The sequence below is a fragment of the Alexandromys fortis genome, unplaced genomic scaffold (assembly GCF_014885135.2).
Source record: "Alexandromys fortis isolate MF-2015 unplaced genomic scaffold, M_Fortis_MF-2015_v1.1 scaffold_42, whole genome shotgun sequence".
Taxonomy (NCBI): Eukaryota; Metazoa; Chordata; class Mammalia; order Rodentia; family Cricetidae; genus Alexandromys; species Alexandromys fortis.
This window is the reverse complement of record NW_026067934.1, coordinates 6,508,791-6,532,332: the sequence shown is the minus strand read 5'-3', so window position 1 is coordinate 6,532,332 and position 23,542 is coordinate 6,508,791. Positions and strand designations below refer to the sequence as shown.

The 23,542-nt window shown below is 45.9% G+C and overlaps 1 protein-coding gene and 1 long non-coding RNA gene across 2 annotated transcripts in view; both read left to right on the top strand.

The window, feature by feature from the left end:
* The first annotated feature begins 863 nt into the window (after window positions 1–863).
* Window positions 864–14,152, top strand: LOC126504148 (uncharacterized). The gene is made up of 3 exons (XR_007592515.1): window positions 864–1,030; window positions 11,386–11,604; window positions 13,892–14,152. It is a non-coding gene; the product is annotated as an uncharacterized lncRNA (long non-coding RNA).
* Window positions 14,153–16,597: 2,445 nt separating this feature from the next.
* The window catches only part of Epcam (epithelial cell adhesion molecule), a 15,012-nt gene continuing 8,067 nt past the window's right edge, over window positions 16,598–23,542 (top strand). Inside the window, exons 1-5 of the mRNA XM_050146180.1 lie at window positions 16,598–16,787; window positions 20,017–20,124; window positions 20,610–20,850; window positions 22,405–22,470; window positions 23,328–23,391. Of these exons, the coding sequence (XP_050002137.1) occupies window positions 16,712–16,787; window positions 20,017–20,124; window positions 20,610–20,850; window positions 22,405–22,470; window positions 23,328–23,391 (555 nt within the window). The 5' untranslated portion in view covers window positions 16,598–16,711. The remainder of the gene's footprint in view (window positions 16,788–20,016; window positions 20,125–20,609; window positions 20,851–22,404; window positions 22,471–23,327; window positions 23,392–23,542) is intronic.

The following is a 23,542-nucleotide window of genomic DNA, read 5'->3' as shown; positions in this document are numbered from 1 at the left end:
TCCTCCTCCTCCTCCCCTGCTCTCCTCCTCCCCAACCCCCGCCTGAGACAGGGTTTCTCTTTCTCTGTGTAGCAGAGTCTTGACTGTCCTGGAATTCACTCTGTAGACCAGGCTGGCCTCAAATTCTTATAGATCCACCTGCCTCTACCTCCCAAGTGCTGGCTGGGACTGAAGGTGTGTACCACCACCTGACTGAGGCTACAGGCTTTTCCACCATCTTGCTTGCTTATTTGTGGGAGGTTTTTTTTCCCCTGCATTTATTTTTATTTCTGTGTATGAGTGTGTGTCTGAAGGAATGTATACTACATGTGTGGGGGCTCATGGGTCCTAGAAGAGGATATCAACTTTCTTCTCTTTTAAGGTACATAAATGCTAGCCGGGCGGTGGTGGCGCATGCCTTTAATCCCACCCAGCACTTGGGAGGCAGAGGCAGGCGGATCTCTGGGAGTTCGAGGCCAGCCTGGTCTACAAGAGCTAGTTCCGGGACAGGCACCAAAGCTACAGAGAAACCCTGTCTCGAAAAACCAAAAAAAAAAAAAAAAAAAAAAAAAAAAAAAAAAAGAGAGTAAAACTCGGTGAACACCGGCCCAAAAAAAATTCCACAACATTTAGCTACCTAGTTATACTTCAGAATTTTTTTTTTTTTTGGTATCTGGCCTGGAACTCATAGAGATCCACCTGTCCAGGCTGGCCTCAAACTCACAGGCCGCCATGCCTGGTTCAGATATAATGTCTTTCATTGTGCCAGTATCTACGTCTCTGTGTAGTTCAAGGGCCTCAGACTCACTCTATCTCCAAGCCAGGCTCCTCCCAGTCCTTACTCCCTGCCCTCCTGAGTGGGACAATTGACAGTCACCAGATCAGGGAGGTGGGAGTCATCCCAAATCTCCTCTCTAAGCTCCTAACAACTCTCAAACCTGGTCCCTGTTTCCATGGCCATCTCCGCACCGTGTTAGCTCAGGTCCAGTCCTCCATATTAATACTGAAGGAATTTCTCCACACATCTGAACAACTGCCCATCTCTCTCCAGGTGAGTCATCAGGAGATAACAGCCAAGCTCCTGATCGATCATCTGCCCTTTACCCTGGGCCACATCTCCCTTCTTCGTACACTGTAATAATCTGGCCACGTCCAGCCACTTTCAGTTTCCTGAACTTGTAGAGTTTGCCTATCTTCTGGTTTTTGTTTGTTTGGTCTTTTTTTTTTTTTTTCTTTTCTGAGACAGAATATTGCTGTGTGGTGGAGTCTGGTTTCTAACTTGAGATCTGTGTGTGGTAAATTGCTTGTGACTAGCTCCGTGGTTGATCTTATGAGTGATTGAGCCAAGGCTGGTGGGTCACACCCGTAATTAACAGTGGAGGCAAAGGAAACTGGCCAGCCTGGGTTACCTAGCGAGACCTTGCTTAAAGAGTAAACAAACAATAAAGACAGATTACTTGGATAAGTCAAAAAGCTTGAACGAGAAATGTAGCTTTAGCCAGGCAGTGGTGGCGCACACCTTTAATCCCAGCACTAGGGAGGCAGAGGCAGGCAGATCTCTGGTCTAGAAGAGCTAGTTCCAGGACAGGCTCCAAAACCACAGAGAAACCCTGTCTCGAAAAACAAAACAAAACAAAACAAAAAAACCCTTTTCTTCTAGGGGCTAGAGAGATGAGTCAATGCTAAGAAAAACACTGACTGATCTTCCAGTGGACCCTGCTTCAGGTCCCATCACCCACATGGCAGCTCATAACCTTCTTTAACTCCAGTTCCAGGGATCTGATACCCTCACCTGGCCTCTCCTGTCAGGCACACAAGTGATGCACTGACAAACCCCTTGGAAAATACCCATATGTATAAAAAATAAAAAAGAAATCTTTTTTTCTAGCTTTTAAAATATATAGAATGAATCTATAAACCCAGCAATTCAGAGTTTGGGAACTGTTTTTGCATTGTTAAAGTTAAAACCTTTGCCGGGCAGTGGTGGCACACATCTTTAATCCCAGCACTTGAGAGGCAGAGGCAGGCCGATCTCTGTGAGTTTGAGGCCAGCCTGGTCTACAGAGCAAGTTCCAGAACAGGCTTCAAAGCTACACAGAGAAACCCTGTCTTGAAAACAAAACAAACAAACAACAAAAATTAAAACCTTTGCATTTAAAAAAAAGATTTATTTATTTATTATGTATACAATGTTCTGCCTGTATGTCAGACCAGACCTCATTACAGATGGTTGTGAGCCAAAACGTGGTTGCTGGGAATTGAACTCAGGACCTCTAGAGTTCAGGACCTCTAGTCCAGTGTTCTTAACCTCTAAGCCTTTCCTCCAGTCCTCCATCCCTATTTTTGTTTAGACAAAAGGGGGGGGGAGATGTTCTGGAATGTTTCTTTACAGTGTGTGAAAATATGTCACTGTGACTCACTTAATAAAAAGCTGAATGGCTAACAGCTAGGCAGGATTTCTGGGTCAGAGACAATGCTGGGAAGAAGGCAGAGACATCAGGAAACGCAGAGCAAGCAGGATGGGCACTATGGAGATGAGGTAGTAGAGCCACAAGGCAGAAAGTGTATTAATAGAAATGGGTTAATGTAAATTATAAGTGGTGCACACCTTTAATCCCAGCATGCGGGAGGCAAAGGCAGGAGGATCTCAGTTCAAGGCCAGCCTGGTCTCTAGTTCCAGAACAGGCTCCAAAGCTACAGAGAAACCCTGTGTCAAAAAAAAACAAACAAACAAACAAAAAAGAGCTAGTTAAAACTAGACTAAGCTATCAGTCAAGCTTTCAAAATTAACAATAAGTCGTTGTGTGACGACATTTTAGTGAACTGGTGGCCCAGAGTTCTGAACCTGGTGGCAGGGGGGACTCAAGGTCAGCCCCAGCTGCACAGTTAGTTATTAAGACTCTATCTTTAAAAAAAATGGGGACTGGGGGTTTTTGAGAGATGACTCAGTGGTTTAAAGCCCTTGTTGCTCTTGCAGAGGACCTGGACTCAGTTCCCAGCGCCCACATGTTGGATTGCAACCATTTGTAATTCCAGTCTGAGGGGATCCAACCTGATTTGTAATGCACATACATTCATGGCAGCAAAGCATGCATTACATAAAGCAAAATACATAAACCTAAAATTAGTGCATTCTCATTATCTATAATTATTATATAATAAAACATCAGAACTTGGATAATTTTATTTTAGCATTATTTTTGCTGCCTCTGGGAATGGATCCCAAGGTCATTGGCACACTAAGTGGACACTCTACTGCCACTGAGTGCATTTCCCAAACCTTTAAATGATTTTTTTACGTTTATTTCTTTGTGTGTGTGTGTGCTCACATGTGTGTGATTCGCAAATACACACATTTATTTGTGAATACCTTCAGAAGCCAGAAAAGGCTATTGGTCCCTCTGGAGTTACAGGCGGTTGTGAGCCATCCAACCTGAGTGCTGGGAAACCAAATCCGTTCCTCTGCAAGAGCCGCGAGCCCTCTTAACCTCTGACCCGTCTCTCCAGTTCTATTTTATATTATATTATATTATATTATATTTACAGATTTCCTTTTTTTAACACCCAGTTAGTTACACCTATCAGACCTTGTATTACTTTTATATTTAGTAGAAATTTCTCATCCAGAAAGCAAATAACTTTCTGTCTCTCTTTTCCAGTACTAGGGATTGACGTTAGGGTTTGGCAGAAGCTGGGCAAGGCTTCTACCACTGAGCTATGTCCCTAGTCCGTGTCTAGATTTTCTTGAAAATGATTTTGTCATTTGAGGTGGAGTTAGTATCAGAACATACCATGATATCGGGATTTTAAATCAATGACTTTTTAATGTAACCCTGCTGTGTGTGGTGGAGCATACCTGCAATCCCAGCATGTGGGAGGCTGAGGCAGGATTGAGAGTTTGAGCCCCACTGGGACTGCATAGCGACACCATAGCGAAACCAAAATAAATAAGATAAAAATAACCCACTGGGTCAAGAACAATGGCAATGCGTTTTTTTTTATTTTTTTATTTTTTGGCAATGCGTTTTTGATCCTACTGCACGTACTGGCTTTGTGGGAGCCTAGGCAGTTTGGATGCTCACCTTACTAGACCTGGATGGAGGTGTGTGGTCCTTGGACTTCCCACAGGGCAGGGATCCTGATTGATCTTTGGGCTGATGAGGGAGGGGGACTTTTTTGGGGAAGGGGGAGGGAAATGGGAGGCAGTGGCGGGGAAGAGACAGAAATCTTCATTAAATAAATAAATTAATTAAAAAAAATAACCCACTGGGGGATGTATGTGTAACTCGGTGAGAGCTCTCAGCTAGCATGCGCACCCCCCGGGTTCCAGCTCCAACACCACAAAAATAAAGAAATAAATCAGTGAATATACAGTCCATGTTTCCTAACACAATTACACGAATTATCCATCTCTTTCCGGCAGTGTGAAGGTCCCTTTATCAAGACAAACAACCAGTCACAAAGTCCTGCTGGGATCGATCAGAAGTACCTCTGCTTATTTAATTTACAAACATTTTCCAAGCCTTGACGACTGAGACATCAAGACAGGGTTGACAAGAGTATGAACTTAGTCAATATGTTGGACTCTGGCGTCCAAACACCGAGAAGGAGTCGCCCCCAGAGACCATCTCACACCACAGCCGATGCAAAAGCATGAGGATTTTATTAATTCTGTCATGACAGGGTCCCCCAGCATTCGGGAAGCCAAGGGACCTCGAATAGCGGGAACAGTCTACTTTTAAAGGGGCCACAGAAGCAAGGGGGGTTGTTCTTTGACTATTCTGATTGGCTTATTTGAAAGGGCTATTACCAATAATTGACTGGAGAGCTGTTGCCAGATCAGATGAGGTAAGAGGTCATTTTGACCTCGTTTCCCAGGGGACAGAACCAAAGCATACGTATATGGGTAATTGTTCAGGAACTGAGTACGTGCAAGTGTAGCTGTTAGGTCCTTGGTTCCCAGGGGAGGAGGGGAAGCACTATGGCACAGAGGCTGAGAGGATTCAGAATTGTCAAAAATGGCTTCAGGATTGTCTTAAAGTCTTACAAATACACACACGCCAGCCATGACTGCACACGTTACTGAAGTGCTGTGCTCTTAGGCACGGCTCGCTAGAAGTTACGATGAATAGAAACTCAGGACAGTAACGATGATGTTTAATCATTAGCCAAAGTACTTTTCCAGCTGAAACGTTTGCTCATTGGCCGGTTGTGGACACTTTCAAGTAATAATTATTCTCTTTGGTGCTCAGAGGTGATGTGTAGTCAGCCGAACTGTGGAGCTCTGAAAGAACTGTTGGTAAAGTCCTCTGAATGCTCCTCTGGGAATTGGTTCACAGACTGGTGTCTTCTTCTGAAAGAACTCTGAGCTGGGCCCTCGTATTTTTTGCTCTTAATAAATACATAGCTCTTTCCCTTCTTTTTGACGTTGTCTCACGCTTCCCAGGCTGGCCTTGACTTTCTCAGCCTCCTGCTCTCTTCAATGCTGGGGTTACAGACAGGTATTCCCACTCCACACAGTTTGTCGTCATTTCTTTTAAACCCTCTTGAGGGAAGGAGGGAAGAGGGCTGGCTCAACGGCTAAAGTGCTTACTGCCAAGTCTGATGGCATGAGTTTGATTCCTGGAACTCACACGGTAGAGGGACAGAACTGACTCTCACAAGATGCCCTCTTATTGTGCTGTGGTGTGTGTACACGCGTGTGTGCGCACACACAGAGAGAAGCATGCACATACAATAAAAAGTGTAAAATTTTGGGGGCTTTTTTTTTTTTTTTTTGAGACAGGGTTTCTCTGTAGCTTTGGTGCCTGTCCTGGAACTCATTCTGTAGACCAGGCTGGCCTCAAACTCACTGAGAACTCAAACTTCCCTAGTGTTGGGATTAAAGGCGTGTGCCACCACTGCCTCGTTTAATTTTGTGACAAATTTCTATCAGGGATTTTAGGACAAGGATTGTGTCCAGGGAAAGAGTCAGACAAAGTTGACCCCACTTCAGGGACGGTGACCCTGATGGGTCTGAGTCCACTTCCAGTATCTATGTCAGGTAACTCACAATTGCTTGTCTGAAGAAAGAAGAAGAATTGTGTGGGAACTGGCTGAAAAGGCCTCTGAGTACTGGAGCCCATACACAGACACACCCATCTCTGTCTGTTCCATGGGGAGAGCCGCCATGTTAACAACAGGCCTGGTGTTTTTCTGAGAAGGCGGAAGTCAGCAGCAAAAGAAGGGAGTGAGCCGGTGACAGCCACCAGGCAGAATCCTGTGTCCTCCCACAACACTTAGCAGGAAGCAGAGAAGGTTCCTATGGTTACAAGGGTTATTATTCTTTATTGCTTTCATTCTGACTTTTTTTTTTTTTACAAGAGGTAAGCAAAGTCCAACTGTTTTATAGCCAGGAGGTCAGAGAGAGACTGATACTGACAGGTGGTTAGGAAGAGTAAAGGCTCTGGAGAAAGCTGAGCCCTGATCCACAAGCTCGTAGGTTCTGCTGTAGGTTAGGGGCTGGTGCGGATCAGACACACAACTCTCTCTCTCTCTCTCTCTCTCTCTCTCTCTCTCTCTCTCTCTCTCTCTCTCTCTCTCTCTCTCTAACAGCTGACTACCAAAACACAGGTTTCTGGATTGGCAGCAGCGAGGTCACATGGGCTTGTACCTATAGGCTTTTATGGTCCACAGACCTAGGACCAGGTCTTGTCCCCATGCACCAAATAAAATAGCTTTGAAACCAGTTTTCTTGTGTCACTGGGAATAAGTGATCAGTGTTCACATTCTGAAGACCGAGATAGGCAAGGAGAACGCTATGAGAACATACCTAACACTTTCTCCTCCCGATTTAGGAATACTCCGCTGAGTGGACCTGTTGCTTAGAAAGATTTCTGACCAGTAGCCAATGAGGCCCTGAAAATCCAAGGTCAGGGGATCTTTTTATTTTATTTATTTAATTTCATGCAGGTGTCCTGGAACTGAAGTTACAGGCCCTCAGGAGGAACAGTGCATGCTCTCACGTGCTGAACTATCTCTCCCACTCCGGGAAACTTTTTTTCCTTTTAATTAACTTTTAGCGCACTTATTTTAATTATTGGTGTGTGTGTGCGCGCGCGCAGCTGTGCTACTGTGTGTGCCTATGGAGGTCAGAGTGCAGCTTGTGAGGTCAGTTCTCCCTTCTACCAGAAGGGTCCCAGAAATTGAATTCATGTCTCTCAAGCGTGGTGGCAATGGCCTTCGCCTGCTGAGTCATCTCATTGCTCCTGAGGGCATGAGAATCTTTGAGAAAATCTGTAATAAAGGAAAGAAGTATGTCTCATTAAGAATTATAATTATGGGCCTGGAGAGATGGCTCAGAGGTTAAGAGCACTGACTGCTCTTCCCGAGGTCCTGAGTTCAATTCCCAGCAACCACATGGTGGCTCACAACCACCTGTAATGAGAGCTGGTGCCCTCTTCTGGCCTGCGGGCATACATGGAGGCTGATCACTGTATACATACTAAATAAATAAATAAATAAATCTTTTAAAAAAATTAAAATTATTTTGGGATTGGAGAGGTGGCTCAGTAGTTAAGAGCACTGGCTGCTCTTCCAGAGGACCCAGGTTCAGTTCCCAGCACCCACCTACCAATCATCTGTAACTCCAGTTCCAGGGGATCCAACATCCTCTTCTGTACACAGACTTACAGACCCGCAAAACACCCATGCACATAAAATAAAAATAAAAAAATCTTAGTAAAGGGCTGGAGAGATGGCTCAGAGGTTAAGAGCATTGTCTTCTCTTCCAAAGGTCCTGAGTTCAATTCCCAGCAACCACATGGTGGCTCACAACCATCTGTAATGGGGTCTGGTGCCCTCTTCTGGCCTGCAGGCATACACACAGACCGAATAGTGTATACATAATAAATAAATAAATATTTTTAAAAAATCTTAGTAAAAAGAAGAATTATAACGGTCTAGAATTAGATAGCGGCCTGACTGATACGAATCCTGTCTGTTTTGTGCACTGGGGTCTGGCCACTGAAGCAACAAACTCCTTGAGAAATGTTTAAAGACAAGAATACCATCTTATTGAACCCCAGTTCCCACAGAACTGCCTAATTGCTCATTAAAATAGAAGCATTTCAAATAAAAGCACAGATCTATAATCCCAGAACTCAGGCAGCCGAGGTAGGAGGTGTAAGACAGAGAGGTCAGTACTGCCAAAAAAAAAAAAAAAAAAAAAGAAAGAAAAGAAAAGAAATTCGGCAGGGCCTGGTGGTTCATACTTAGAATGTGGTGATACATGGCAGTACGGGGAAGGAACGTAGAAACTTCAAGGTTGAGACCAACCTTGCCTATATAGCTAGTCCCTAGCCAGGCTGAACTCTTTAGAGTAAGACCCTCTCAGAAATCAAACAAGACTTCTCCCCAGACTCCCAGAAGTCCCTTTCTTCTAACAAACACACCTACACTCTTGATGTCTTTCTCCTCTTCTCTCTAATTCTCTCTATTCTTTCCTTGTCCTAAGGACTACCCATCAGAGGCCAGGGTAGTGACAGACAGGCAGGGACATTGCCAAGTGCACACATTCTGAAAGAGTGATGTTTGTATGTGGTTATCTGGACTATGACATACAACTCTGGCCTCCTGAGGAACACTGCAAACTCAGTTTGTGATGTTTATACATTTTCTTAACTTACTTACTTTTGTTTTATGTGCATTGGTATTTTGCCTACATGTATGTTTGTGTGAGGAGTTACAGACAGTTTTGAGCTGCCATGTGGGCTTGGGAATTGAACCTGCATCCTCTGGGAGAACAGCCTGTGCTCTTAACCACTGAGCCATCTCTCTAGCCCTGTGACGTTTATGCTTAACCAACATCTTGGTTTATAGGGACAGCTCCAGAATCTGGGCAGATTATTCCAGGAAGGACAGTCATCTAAGCATGCATTTTATTTCTTGTCTCCTCATTATGGCTTGCAAACAGGCAATGCATTAGCTCTCAACCAGCTTCATGAGAAACCATAGAGGCATACTTCTTTGCTGCTATGTGGCTACTGAGTGGGGCAACTTCCTTGTAGCTCCCTGTAAATGCATGGCAGCGATGCCATTAAACATGAAAACTACCCTGTCTGAAGAGTGTCAGGTTCCCTAGGGCGCGAGCTGTAAATGACCCTTCATAAAGACCCACCCTCTCCAATCCTGATAAGCCAAAGGTGAAGGTCCAGTTCTGTTCCGCGCTCTCATTTCCTTCTTTCTAAGTCAGAACCAACTGTGTGACTTGGTGCCCACGGAGGTGGGAAAAGGTTGTCAGGTCTCCTAGACCCAGAGTTAGGCATGGTTGCAATCCACCATGTGGGCCTTAGGAAGCTGGGTCCTCTGGAAGAGCAAGGACCCTCAACTGTTTATGCAGTCTCTCCCTTTCTGTCCCTATGCCCGTCCTCCACTTTTTTTTTTGACAGTCTTACTATGTAGCTCAGAGAAGCCTCAGACTCCATCCTCCTCACTCAGCCTCTTACCAGGCTGACAGCAAATCCTTTTTACAGTGTTGAAGAGTTAAATTTTACGCCAAGTAGATAATTCTTTGTTTTGAAACAGGATCTTACCATGTAGCCCAGGCTGGCCCCAAACTCACAGCCGTTCACCTGTCTCTGCCTCCTGAAGTGCCTGCTCTGCCACATCTGGTTTCAAAAAATCATTCCCTTTTTGTTATTTGTTTTATTTTTTGTTTGTTTGTTTGTTTGTTTGAGACAGGGTCTCATTATGTATCTCTGGCTGTCCTAGAACTCTATGTAGACCAGGCTGATCTTGAACTCACAGAGATCCTGCCTTGGCCTTCTGAGTGAATGCTGGGATTAAAGGTGTGCGCGACCACGCCCAGCTCTAATCATTCTTAATGGTCACCGTGACTCAACCTTTTTAGCTCACTAAGGTGAACCATCACCAGCTGCCTTCCCAGTACCAGATGCTCTCAGCAAGCTTGCCTGCCTCTCCGTAGGTAGAAGCCACCATTCCAGTATTCTGCAGCAGAGAATTCAACCTTCAAAATTCCCCCAGTTGAAGCAGATTTCCCATCCCCCTCCAACAACCCTGCATGCTATACCACGGTGCCATATTCCCTCTTGTTCTAGCTATTCCCTGAAGGGTCTTCTAGTTATCCAATACCATTTCTGCATACTTAATCTGTTTCTTCCTCTAAACCCATAAAAGTCCTTTCTGTTCCTCTCCCAGACTCCCTCTGAGGCCTTGGTAACTCCAGATCTGTCACCACCACCCATGCCCAGCCCACTGCATGTTGCTCTGACACCGCAGGCACCACAATCCAGAGGCTTGCTTTTTCTTCCCCACGCTCCTCTCTCTCTCTCCTTCCTCCTTTTTGAGACGTGCTCTAGCCCTGGATCCTAAACTGGCCTTGAACTCACAATCATCCTGCCTCAGCCTCCTAAATGTGGATTATAATTGTGTCACCATTCCCAGCTACAGAAGAATGCCTGCTTGTCACCTCTACCAATGCTCATGCCGAAGGGGCGCCCTGTCTCTAAGAGGTCTCAGATTGCTGCTGTCTCTACAAAACCTCAGACTGTATGCTCAGGCTGTATGCTTAGACTGTGTGTTAAGACTGTATGCTCAGACTGAATTCTCAGACTGTGTGCTCAGACTGTGTGCTCAGACTGTATGCTCAGACTGAATTCTCAGACTGTATGCTCAGACTGTGTGCTCAGACTGCATCTGAGCTCCTGTCTCCTCCATCTTATATTCCTTTCTCCTTCAGCCATTTCTCTCCTGTCTCCACCTCCCTAGAGCTGGAATTAAAGGCGTGGGATCCCAAGTGCTGGGATCACCTTTGTGTAAACTCTGTTTCTCTTTTATACAGATTGAACCTCATGTAGCCCAGGGTGGTCTTAAACTCACAAAGATCCATCTGCCTCTTTCTCCTGAGTGCTGGGATTAAAGGTGTTTGCCATCACTACCTGGCCTCTATGGCTAACTAGTGGCTTAGCTCTGCACTCTGATCTTCAGGCTAGTTTTATTTGTTAGATTACAAAATATTATGATCCATTATTACATCAATCCACTCATGAGAAAACTAGTTGAGGAATAGTTCAAACACCTGACCAGCACCCATGTGGGATTCCCCCCTCTATGTTATGAATATGTTTTATTACCATTGGTTAATAAAGAAACTACTTTGGCCTATAGCAGGGTAGAATATGGCTAGGCTGGAAGAGATATATAGAGAGAGTAGACGGAGTCAGAGAGATGCCATGTAGCTGCTGAAGGAGACAGACGCCAGACCCTTACCAGTAAGCTACAGCCTCATGCTAATACACAGATTAATAGGAATGGGTTAATTTAAGATATAAAAGTTAGTTAATAAGAAGCCTGAGCTAATAGGCCAAGCAGTGCTGTAATTAATATAGCTTCCGTGTGATTATTCAGGTCTGAGCTGTTGGGAAACGAGCGAGCAGTCGCCAACTACACAGCACTGTTCAAAAACGAAAGCTCAGGAAAGGATGGAAAAAGACCGAGAGCTAGACATCCACGGACCGGAGGAGATGATGGTGATATACACGCTAATACATGATGCATGTAAAGAGCTTGCCTAGCATGTGCCAAGCCCTGGGTTCCCTCTCTAGCAGTCCCGAGTCACAGTAGGAGGTAAGGTGGCTCATGCTTCTATTGCCAACAATTAGGAGGCTGAGGTAGGAGGGTTGCCAGGAGTTGAGTTCAACCTGGTACAGTGAGACCCCTTCATTAAAACAAAACTAATCGAACGCTTTTAATCCCAGCACTCCAGAGGTAGCGGCAGGCAGATTTCTGTGAGTTCAAGGCTAGCCTGGTCTACAAAGTGAGTTTCAGGACAGTCAGAGAAACACTGTTTGAAAAAAATCCAAACCCAAACCAACCAACCAACTCCCCAAAAATTACCGAGGTCAGGTGCAGTGATATTTTGTTTGTGTTCTAACAAATAAAGTTTGTTAGATCAGAGTGCAGAGCCAAGACACTAGAGGACAGGCAGTGGTGGCACTCGGGAGAAAAAGTCAGACATATCTCTATTAGTTCAACACCCTGTGCTACACAAAATCGATTCAGTCTCAAAGAGAAACGGAGCCAGGTGGTAGTGGCTCACATCTTTAATGCCAGTACTTGGGAAGTGAATTCAAGCAGAAGCTCAAGGACACTTTTATTAGAGTTTAAAAGAAAAAATATCCCAGGGCAGGCAAGCTATAAATCTTGGCAGCTTTCCGTGGAGGAGTTGGAGGAGAGAAATGGAAAAAGCAATGCCTCCCAATCAAGCCAGCACAGGGGTCAGCTGCATGGGAGTTGGCAGCACAAAGTGTGGAAAATAAGGAAGTTCCAGGTCTCATGAAAAGCATACTTAGGCTCAGACCAGCAACAGAAAGAGAAAAAGAAAAAATTACACCGTTGACCCAGCAGAACCTCATGGCGACTTGGCTAGTAAGGACTGGACTAGGGAAAGGGAATTCTGGGAAGTATAAGACAATATCTCGGGAAGTATAAGACAATATCTCATCAAAGGACTAAATATTCCACCTCTCTATTTAGCCATACTTAAGGTAAACCCCCCCTTCCTAAAGGTGATCTCTTGGCTAGGCAATTGGCCCAGCACAATTGAAACGGTAGGTCTCTACCCAGATCACTGATTCTCTTGACCAGAAGTTCCCCTAAAAAGGTCTTTATTGTTACTTTAATGTGGGGATAGGGGGGAAAAAAACAATAGTTAAAAAAAAGTTGGAGAAGTCTAAATAAAATCTATAGATTAGTAAGTAATACTGCACCAACGCTAAGGTCTTAGTTTTGATAAAGCTGCGTGGTTTTGTAAGATGTCAACAATGGGAAAGGAAAACTTTCAGTTGTCTGTCTATCACTTCCGGTTATGGAAACAACTTCATCCCTCCTCGTCCCCACACTGCTTCCTCTGCTGCTAAATACTTTAGTAGAAAGGGAATCATGCAAGGCACTGTGACACATGCTTGTATCCCAGTACCTGAGAGGAATGGGAGGAGGGCTACATAGTGAATTTGAGTACAGTCCCCATACATAAGACACTTCCTTGGGGCTGGGGAGATGGCTCAGCGCTTAAGAGCACAGAAGACCCAGGTTCAGTTCCCAGCACCCACATGGCAGTTCCCAACTGTCTGTAACTCCAGTTCCAGAGGATCTGATGCTCTCTTTTGGCCTCTGTGGGCACTGCATACATGTGGTGTACAGACATACATGCAGGCAAAACACCGATACACATAAAATAAAAAAGTAAAAAAAAAGTAAGATGTTTCACAAAACAAACAGCAACAACAAAAAGCAAGCTGTCACCCGTTCAATCCTTTCTCACACATCAGTGGCAAAGTGGACGACTCACCACATAACCCTTCATGGGAGGTGGATGTCTCTGCCTTTTGCTTGTTTGTTTTTGAGCCGGGCCTCCCCCCCCCCCCCCCCCCCCCGGTAGTCCAGGTTGTCCCGGAGCTTAATAAGTAGATCAGCCTGGCCACAAATTCAGAGACTCACCGGCCTCTGCCTCCTGGGTGCTGGAATTAAAGACCTGTGCCATCATGCCCAGTTTTGTTTTCTCTTTTGCGTCTCAGATAGCCCAGGCTGGGCTCCAACAGCATAACTAGGATGACCTGCTCACTTTTCCCAGTGCAGGGATTGCAGACCTGTGCCATCAAGCCCAGGCTGTGAAACAATGGAGGCCAAACCCAGGGTTTCAAATGCAGAGCTTCAAGCATGCTAGACCAGTACCTTTCTAAGTGATGCTCATTCCCAGAGGGCTAGGAATGTGTTCAGCTTCTTTTGAGTTGTGACTTGAAATTCTCCTTGAAATGCTATAAAGAATATTGCATACAAAATTTTATCCTGTGCTCTATGTAGAGATATCTAGTCTAATACTTTCCGTAAAACCTTTTTTTCCTTCCCATTTTAGTGGGGAGAACCTCTGCACTGGTAAAGCTTCACCCCAACCCCAGACATTCATATACCCAGAGTCTGGAATGTTCTCGTGGAAGCTCTACCCCAAGCCTCCTCCCCATCTCTCTCCAAATCCTGTTGCATCTCAGAAAGCCCGCCAAATGATGACCCCTCCCCCAGAGGTGCTCAAGACCACGCCCACAGTGTATTTAGACTGTACTCCAAAAAACAGACAGGTCTTCCTTTTCGGTCTCCTTTCTGGAGGGTTGTAAAATTATCCCGGAGTGTTGTGTCCATTAAACCTGGGCTCTTTCTAATTCGGTTTGATTTGATCTGATTTGGATTGTTGCTTCGGTGGAGAGGCTTATCGGGGTACAAAAACTTTTCAGCCACATGGATCAAAGAATTGACAAATGGGGATGGTCTGTGTCCTACCTGGTGGTCTCAGAGCCTGAATTTAGGTCATCGGGTCTCAGTGAGGAACTAGGAGTTAGAAGATCTTTGACACACAGACATTTAGGGAGGGGCCACAAACAGAGGATGAAGATGGCAAACTTCCGGCTTTTTCCTCACTTTCCTGATCTGAGACAAAAGCCAGGCAGCCAGCCGAGGCCTGGCCTCCTTTTCGTCCCGCCAGTAGGCCCCCCTGCTGGCGGACCGGTTTGACGAGTTCAAGACAGGGATCTGGACAGTTTGCCCCAAAGTTGTGAGCCTATCAACCTCACCGTCTTTGTTCAAACTGACCTCCCCCAAAGACCCTTACAACCCAGCCCCGGAGGAGAAGTAGGACTTTGGGCTTTCCAGTTCCCCTCGACTTTGCGGATGCTCTTTCTGTGTTCTCTCTCTCTCTCTCTCTCTCTCTCTCTCTCTCTCTCTCTCTCTCTCTCTCTCTCTCTCTCTCTTCCCCTTCCCTGTGGTGTCTGAGATCTTCCCCTGATGCTTCCTGTCTCTCTCGAGATATTTTCTGCCTTTAAAATCTTTAATTGGCAGAGAAAAATGAAGCCGATCAAGACCCCTAGCCGCAAGTTTTTAATCCACTGAGCCATCCTGCCTGCCCCTAAGGCATTCTCATTCTGGAAGAGATAGGTAAGAATGCTCAGAGGAGGCTAAGGATGGTGTACACCTGTGCTCCCAGCACTTGAGAAGTGGATGCAGGAGCATCAAAAGTTGAAGGTTATCCTTAGCCGCATAGTAAGCTGCCACGGGACTATATATACTCCTGTAACGAAAACAACAGCATTTACTCCTAGCAGAGGCAAACGGATTGCCGGCCGAGGAAGGAGGATAGCTTGGAGTTGCTAAAGGAGAGCCAGGGCTGGCCATAAAGAGACCCTATCTCAAAAAAATGAGGCGGGGTGGGGTGGGGCTGAGATGGCTCGGTGGCTGAGAGAGATGGTTGCTCTAACTTTCACAGCCGTCTGTAACTCCAGTTCCAGTGGATCTCTGATGTGTTTTGACCTCTGTGGGCACCGGGCACACAGGTGATGCACATAGATCCTTGAGGGAAAAACACTCATACACACAAAAAAAGTTAGTAAATCTATACTTTTCCAATTCTACTTTATTAGAAAAGAGATTTGAATTTTGAGAATGATTTTAGGACTATATTTGGGTATGAAATCCCACAAATATATTCGTGTTTTAAAAGTTATGTATTTTGGTATGTGCATATGTTTGCCTGAGGGTAACAGCATGCAGTGCCAGCAGAGGTCAGAAAAGGACAGCCAGTCCCCTGGAAAGAAGATACAGATGGCTGTGAGCCATCATATGGGCGCTGAGTAGCAAACTCGGGTCTCGTGCAAGATCCTAGGCATTCACTCTCCCAACTGAGACACATCTTCAGTTCACATATCAGCACTTCAATAGTTAATAAAATCGTCAGGTCATCACAATTATTTTAAGACTGTAAAAAAGAGTCTTAAAATGTCTTTGACTTCATTTCCAATTAAATAAACTGTCCTTTGTTTCTAAGACGTTCCCTAAATTTTCGGGAAAAAAAATGGTTTTATCAGCACTGTTCTTTTTCATATGTATAGGAGACCATGACTCTGAAAAAGAGCAAGGAGGGTTATATGGTAGGGCTCGAGGGAGGGACAAGATGGGGGAAATGACGTAATCCTACCATAATTTCAAACCATAAAAGAAATAATTTTAAATGTATAATAATAAAAACTGAAGCACTTTGGTTTCAAGAACGTATCGGGCTGAAGAGATGGCTAGGCGGTTAAGAGCACTTTTGCTCTAGCAGATGACCCCGTTCCACTCCAGGTACTCCCAAGGTGGCTCTCAGCCATCCTTAACTCTAATTCCTGGAGAATCTGAGCCCTCATCTGACTTCCGCGGGCACCAGGCAAGCACGTGGTGCGCATACATGTGGGCAAAACACTCGTACCCATAACGTAAACTTTAAAAGAGTTTGAACAAGTCCTGGAAAGTAAACCGCCAGGCGTAGCACAAAGACAAGGCGGTGTTCGTTATTATTGTCTTTCGGTCCGGGAAGCTCGCGGTTTGACTTGCTATCTCTTTCGGCTTCACGTCCAGTCTCGTCATCCCGTCCGCGACATCCGGTCCTTCCAGGGTACCCGGGCTTGTCCCCGCCTCGCGTCCCACGCAGCAGCGCCCGGGCGGCTCACACCTGGAGAGGGAGGCGGGGAGTGGGGCGGGTGACTCACCGCGGGGCGGGGCCCGGGGGCAGCAAGTCCGCAGGTGGCTCCCCGCCCCGCCCCGCCGCGCGCCCAGAGCGCTCAGTCCCTCGGCCGCTGCGCAGCGCGTCTGTCCGTCCCCGGAGCCGCTCCGTGCCGCAGCCCCCGCGAGTCCCCGCCGCTCCGCGCGCAGCATGGCGCCCCCCCAGGCCCGAGCCTTCGGGCTCCTGCTCGCGGTGGTCACGGCGACGCTGGCCGCGGCTCAGCAAGGTAACTGTGAGGCGGGGACCTGCAGCGGAGGTGTGGGGGTCCCGTCGGGCCGGGGATGGGGAGGGGGACCTCCGTGTGGCCCCGAGACCCGACGGCGCGGGCCGGACCTACGCTCGGATGAGGCAGAGCTGCGGGGTACCAGGCGGGGACATGGGACCTGGGGCCAGGGTGACGGAACGGCCACCGGTGGCCCGGGGTCTAGCGACTCCAACTTGGGGTTCCAGGTCCCAAAGCGCGGGCCTTTGTCGCTGCGACCCGCCGGTTCTCCCTCCTTCCTCCCGTTCCTGCGGCGGTCCCCGGATGTGGGCCCCGGGAGGGGACAGGTAGCTCCCCAGAGGCCGCTATGCACCTGCGCGTCGGAGGCGGGCCTGCTGGGACTTACCTGCCGGAGGTGTGTTTTTTCCTTTTCTAAGAACCATGACTAATGCCATGTTTATTGTAGGTAGGATAGATATAAACTGTAAGGATCTTTTTAAAAATCCAAAATCTTTCCACTCTTAAGAATTCCCTCGTTAAAAATTGTGCATATTCGTGGTTTCGGAATACAAGTAGATTTATATCGTGATCCAGCATTCATAAAGGAAGTTTTCCACTTTCTTTTGTCTTTTATTTGTGTGTGTGTGTGTGTGTGTGTGTGTGTGTGTGTATGCGCGCATGGAGTCAGACAACTTGGGAGCCAGTTCCTTCCACCACGTCGTTCCTAGGGCCCAAATTCAGTTGGTCATGGGCCTTTATCTCCTGAGCTTCCGCGTTGCCCTCGCTTTCTTTATTCCTTACGAACTGTACTTAAACTGTGAGTGGACGATCTGTAGAGAGAAGGACGTGGCGTTTGATCCTAGTTGTTCTTACTATAGAGCTGACTGTGACTTATGATTTATTTCTAAAATGGTATCTGGAAACAGAGACAATTGAACAAGGCACGCTGGAAAGAATTCTTACTTTAGTTTCTTCCTAGTTTTTAAATTAAATATAGTTTAGCTTTGTTTCCTGAAAAGGATTTCGTTCTCTACCAACAGAGGTGGCCTCTATTCACTAATTATACTTTAAGTAACACAGTTTGACCAATTTATATTTTTCTAACTTCAATCTGGGACTAAATTGTAGATTGAGGACTGGACTGGCAGACCCTGGGCTTGATCCCTAACACCCCACAAGCCAGGTGTGTGTATACCTGTAACCCCTAGCACTTAAGAAGGGGGAGCAGGAACATCAGCAAGTTCAAGGTCATCTTTAGCCTGGCGAGGTGATGGGGTCTAGCCTGGGCATAGGAGACCCTGTTTAATAAAGAAAAAGATTGAATAGAAACCTACTGGGCCCCAAGGCAGGCTTTCCTTAAGAAAACTGGGTAAGGGAGGGATAAGAGGGGAGGGTCCATAGATCTCAGACTTGGAACTGAAAAGTTAAAGGAACGACCCGGGTGTAAGGAAAGGAAGCTTGGTGGTGGTGGCTCACACCTTTAATCCCAGCACTTGAGAGGCAGAGGCAGGCGGGTCTCTGTGAGTTCGAGACCAGCCTGGTCTAAAAGAGCTAGTTCCAGGACAGGCTCCAAAACCACAGAGAAACCCTGTCTTGAAAAACCAAAAAGGAAAGGAAAGGAAGCTTCAGTCCTAAGCCCAGCACTTGGGAAGCTGAGGCCAGAGGGCAGTAGTGAGCCTGGGCGGTAGAATTAGACTCTTCCAGAATGGGAGGGTATTGCTGAGAGAAGAAGAAAGGGAAAAAGAATTTTTTTAAACGACAGAGCCATTAAAATGACTCTGTGAGTAAAGTTACTCCTGAGTTAAATCCCCAGGACCCACAGGTAGAAGGGGAGAACGGACTCCCCATGTCAGCCTGACTTTATGTGTGTGCACACAGAAAATATATAGCTAAATGCACAAAGTAAATAGGTAAACGTTAGCTTTAAAAAAAAAAAAGAAAGCCTTGGATTGCAAAAGCAAAGCTGATAAGATCTTTAGAGCGCTGTATTTAAAGCTTTGTTTCTGGCTGGGCCAGTGGTAAAGGCAAGCCTAGCAAGGGTTGAAGAAGGCCAGCCAGGACTGCAAAGTCAGGAACAAATGACCAGCTGTAGTGGGACATGGGTGTGATGTGATCCCAGTCCTTAGGAGGCTGAAGCAGGACACTTGTGAGCTGGAGGCTAGCCTGGGTTTCCTAAGCAAGACTCTGCCTCAGAAATAAAATAATTCAAAAGTAAAAAGAAATCCAGCAACAACAAACTCGTCCATGGGTAGTAACCTCTCTTCCTAGCACTCAGGAGTCCGAGGGTACTATAGTTTGGGGACAGTGAATGAAGGTGTCGTGGATCAGCCTGCAGACCAGAGTTTGATCCCCAGAACCCTAGAGTTCTTAGGAAGAACTCTAGAAGTTTATCCTTTGACCTCTGTAATATACCACAGGGTGCCCCTGCTCCCAATAAGTTAATAATTGTAATACATTTGAAGGAGAGAATCTTGGGTTTGACCTGGGCTATCTCAACAAAAATGAAATACAAGCCAAGGGTGTAGCTCATTGGGAGGGGCCCCGGGCTTTATCCTCAGCACCGCCCCAAATTATTCTTCCCTTGGGGCTCCTCCCAGTCTGGGGAGTTCTTGGTCATATTTCCTTAATATATTTTGTTTGTTTCTCGAGACAAGCTTTCTCTGTGTAGCCCAGGCTGCCCTGGAACTCGCTCTGTAGAACAGGCTGACCTCTGCCTGCCTCTGCCTCCCAAGTGCTAGAATTAAAGGCGTGCAAGCCCCCCCCTTAATAAATCTTAATTCATATTGCTCCCCCCAAAAAACCCAACATACAAAAAAGTGGAAGTGGGAATACACAGGTTAGACATTTTAGTGGCACAAACTGGGGAGCGTAGACACACAAACACTTAAGAGTTTAACTGTTGTCTCCACCATGTGGGCTTAGAGGTTGATCTTGGCTCATCAGGCTTGGTGGCCGGCACTGTTAACAGAGAGCCATCTCCTCACCAGGCCCAGGCCCGCCTCTTCCTCCTCCTCTTGTCTGTTTGCTTGTTTGTTTGGAGATGGGTTTTCTCTGTGTACCCTGGCTGTCCTGAAACTTGTTCTATAGACCAGGTTGGCCTCAAACTCAGAGATCCTCCTGCCTCTGCCTCCCAAGTGCTGAACTGAAGGTGTGCTCACACCTGGCCCAGACACACTTCCTAAAGGCATGATTGATTGACTGAATGAGTTGAGGGTTGTAGCTACATTTTAAACTAAATTTTTCCATTTTGTAGAATGTGTCTGTGACAACTACAAGCTGGGGACAAGCTGCATTTTGAATGAAAGAGGGGAATGCCAGTGTAAGTCCCTTGGCACATCGAACACTGTCCTGTGCTCCACATGTGAGTAAAAGGTTCTTATTGCCTAGACGTTTAATCTTGATAATACTTTCTCAATTGAGGCACCTTATAGCTTTTTGTTTTGTTTTGTTTTTAAACATTTATTTATTATGCGTACAGTGTTCTGCCTGCATATGTCCCTGCAGGCCAGAAGAGGGCACCAGGTCTCATTACAGGTGTTTGAGCCACCATGTGTTTGCTGGGAATTGAACTCAGGACCTCTAGAAGAGCAGTCAGTGCTTTTGACCGCTAAGCTTTCTCTCCAGCCCTTGACTTGAGTTTTACTGGCTCTAATCCAGCTGTGTTATTTTGTAGAAATTACCTGACTCAAGGTTCTTATTTCCAGCAAGTAAATTTGAGTGTGGGAAAGTGGAAGGGATCGAGAAATAATCTTTGGCCTGGGATTATGACATTAAATTAAAACGTTTCCCCCATGTGCATGTGAAATCGTAGTTACTTTTCAGTTCGACGTTACGTTTTCTTTTCAGTGGCATCCAAATGTGTGGTGATGAAGGCGGAAATGACTCACAGCAAGTCTGGGAGGAGGCTGAAACCTGAGGGGGCGATCCAGAACAACGATGGCATCTACGATCCCGACTGTGACGAGCACGGGCTCTTTAAAGCCAAGCAGTGCAACGGCACCTCCACGTGCTGGTGCGTGAACACTGCAGGGGTCCGGAGAACCGACAAAGACACGGAAATAACGTGTTCCGAGCAAGTGCGGACCTAGTGAGTGTTTCTTCTTGTTGCTGTTCTCATGCTGTTCACGTTTGCTTACTTACATCTAGGTTTGTGTATGAAATAAGACTGTGTGGTTTGGAATTCAAAGAAAAAAAAGCTAGGAAAAGCTGGCCTGGTCACAAACACCTGTAAGCCCTGCGCTCTGGAGGTGGGGGCAGGAGGATGAGGAGTTCAGGGCTAGCCTTGTCTACACAGTGAGTTTGAGGCTAATCTTGGCCAGCTGAGATCCTCTCTCAAACATAACAAGAAAGGGGGAAAGGGTATCAAGTGATAAATGTGACTGTCCTGTCCCATTCCTCATAAAACTGGTGCCACCAGTTTTGAGTTGAGTTTTATTGGCCCTAATCCAATTGTGCTAATTTTATTGGCGCTAGACCAACCGTGTTATTTTGTGGAGATCGCCTGGTGCCTGAAGCTTATCTTGGGCAGTAATTAAGTGTGAGAAAATGGAAGGACGCGTGAAATAATCTTTGGCCTGATGTGACTTTAAGGTTTTCCCTAGTGCACATGAAACGGCAGCTATTCTTCAGTCTGACGTTGTTTCCAGAACCGGTTTATGAATTCCCTCTGTAGATCTGTGGCTCTTAGGTTTTACAGAGATGGTGACTTACTGATGTCGTATGCCGTTCAACCTCTGTCCCGCATTTTGAAGTTGGAGTAGTGTTAAGTGAATATAAATGACGTAAACTGTATTTACTCATTTATTGTGTTTTAAAAATGAGTTGTTTGGGCGGGAGACAGAAGTGGTAGAAAAGCTGGAGGTCAACCCCTAGCATGGTGGAGGGGATAGGAGAGAGGCCAATGAAAACAAACGGAACCCACTCAAGCTTGCTTAAGCAAAAAAGATTACTGGAAGGGACAAGCAACTGGAAAGGCAGCAGGCCCAAAGTCTGCACTTTGTTTCTTCCGACTTCTGGAACCTTGTGGTCAATTGTTTCGCTGTCTGTTTCTGTGCTCTCTCTTTCTCTCCTCCCCCTTCCCCACCACCCACCTCCATCTCTTTCTGAGATGGTTTCATGTTAGAATCTTGGCTTGCCTCTGTCTCCGCAGTGCCGGCTGGCACCACCATGCCCATCCGTTTTGTCTTTTCTCTGGAACGGGGCCAGTATGGCCAGCTTAGCCTTGACTTCAGTTGACCTCACATCTAGTCATTGTCACCAGCAGGTCAGTATTAGAAAAGGTGTTACTTGCTGGATGGTGGCCTTTAATCCCCCCATTTGTGAGGCAGAGGTAGGCAGATCTCTGTGAGCTCAAGGCCAGCCTGGTCCACAGAACAAGTTCCAGGACAGGCCTCAAAGCTACAGAGAAAGAAACCGTATCTTGAAACCAGACTTCCCTCGCCCCCGTCCCGTCCCCCCCCCCCCAAAAAAAAAGAAAAGAAAAGAAAGGGCGGTTCCTTTTGGGCATGTTCTCTGTAAAGAGTGTGTGAAGTATATTTACCACATCACTATTTGTTCTGTTAGCTTTAATTCTATTTTGAGATTTAAATATTTGCCTCTTTGGAAAACAGCATAAAAGACTGTCAACCATTTTGTCTTACAGCTGGATCATCATTGAACTAAAACACAAAGAACGAGAAAACCCTTATAACCTTCAGAGTCTGAAGACGTAAGTACTTACATATATACTAGTGTATTTATGCACCTGGATGGTAATTACATACACACTATTATATTATACCCCTTGACAGAAAACCACGTAGGTGACATTGTGTCTTTCTCAGTACTCATATCTGGAAATCATGATGTCCTTTGTTCCTTTACAAGCCGTGTCTGCCAGATTGTGAAGTTCAAACCAACACTCAGCAGCTCTAGGATCAACGGCTGGTGCTGGCGCAAACCACTTACCGCTATGATAGTTGGAAAATGATATTAAAATTATACAGCCTAGCCACTGTTGCACACCTTTTATCCCAGAGGCAGGGACAATCAGGTCTCTGAGTTTAAAGCCAGCCTGGTCTATATAGCAAGTTCCAGGTCAGCCAAGGATACACAGTGAGATCATCTCTTAAAAAAAGTAATAGTAATAATAACAGTCCTTTGATGTGGGATGTCCTTCTATATATGTGTTGCTAATATTGGTTGAGGAATAAAGCTATTTGGGCCAATGGCTTAGCAGAGTAAAGCCAGGAGAGAAAACTGAACAGAGATGTAGAGAGAGAGTAGGCAGAGTCAGGGAGACACCATGTAGCTGCCCAAGGAGCAAGAGGTAACAAACTACGAGTCTTGTGGTAAAATACAAAAGAGTAGACATGGGTTAATTTAAGGTGTAAGAGCTAGTTAGAAATATGTATGAACCATTGGCTAAACAGTGTTGGAATTAATGTGTGATTATTCGGGTATGGGCAGCCAGGAAACCAAAGAAGAGTCTCCCTTTACAGTTCTTGTCTTATCTGCCTAAAAAGTAGAGGTTCTATTTTGTGTTACAATTTCTTTTCCCCAAAGAAACTTTTAAATTATTTGCAGTGCACTTCAGGATACATTCTCATCTCGATACAAACTGAATCCAGCATTTATCAAAAATATTCTGGTAAGTTTGTTTGGTTGGTTTTGTTTCTTGGTTAATAAGTTAGCTTTAGCAGCAAGTTGGTAGGTATGGGTATAAACAGCAGCCACTGTTCCCCCCCCCCCCCCCCCACAGCCTTCAAGCTCTTCCTTTTTGGTTTCTCTCTCTTCTCCCC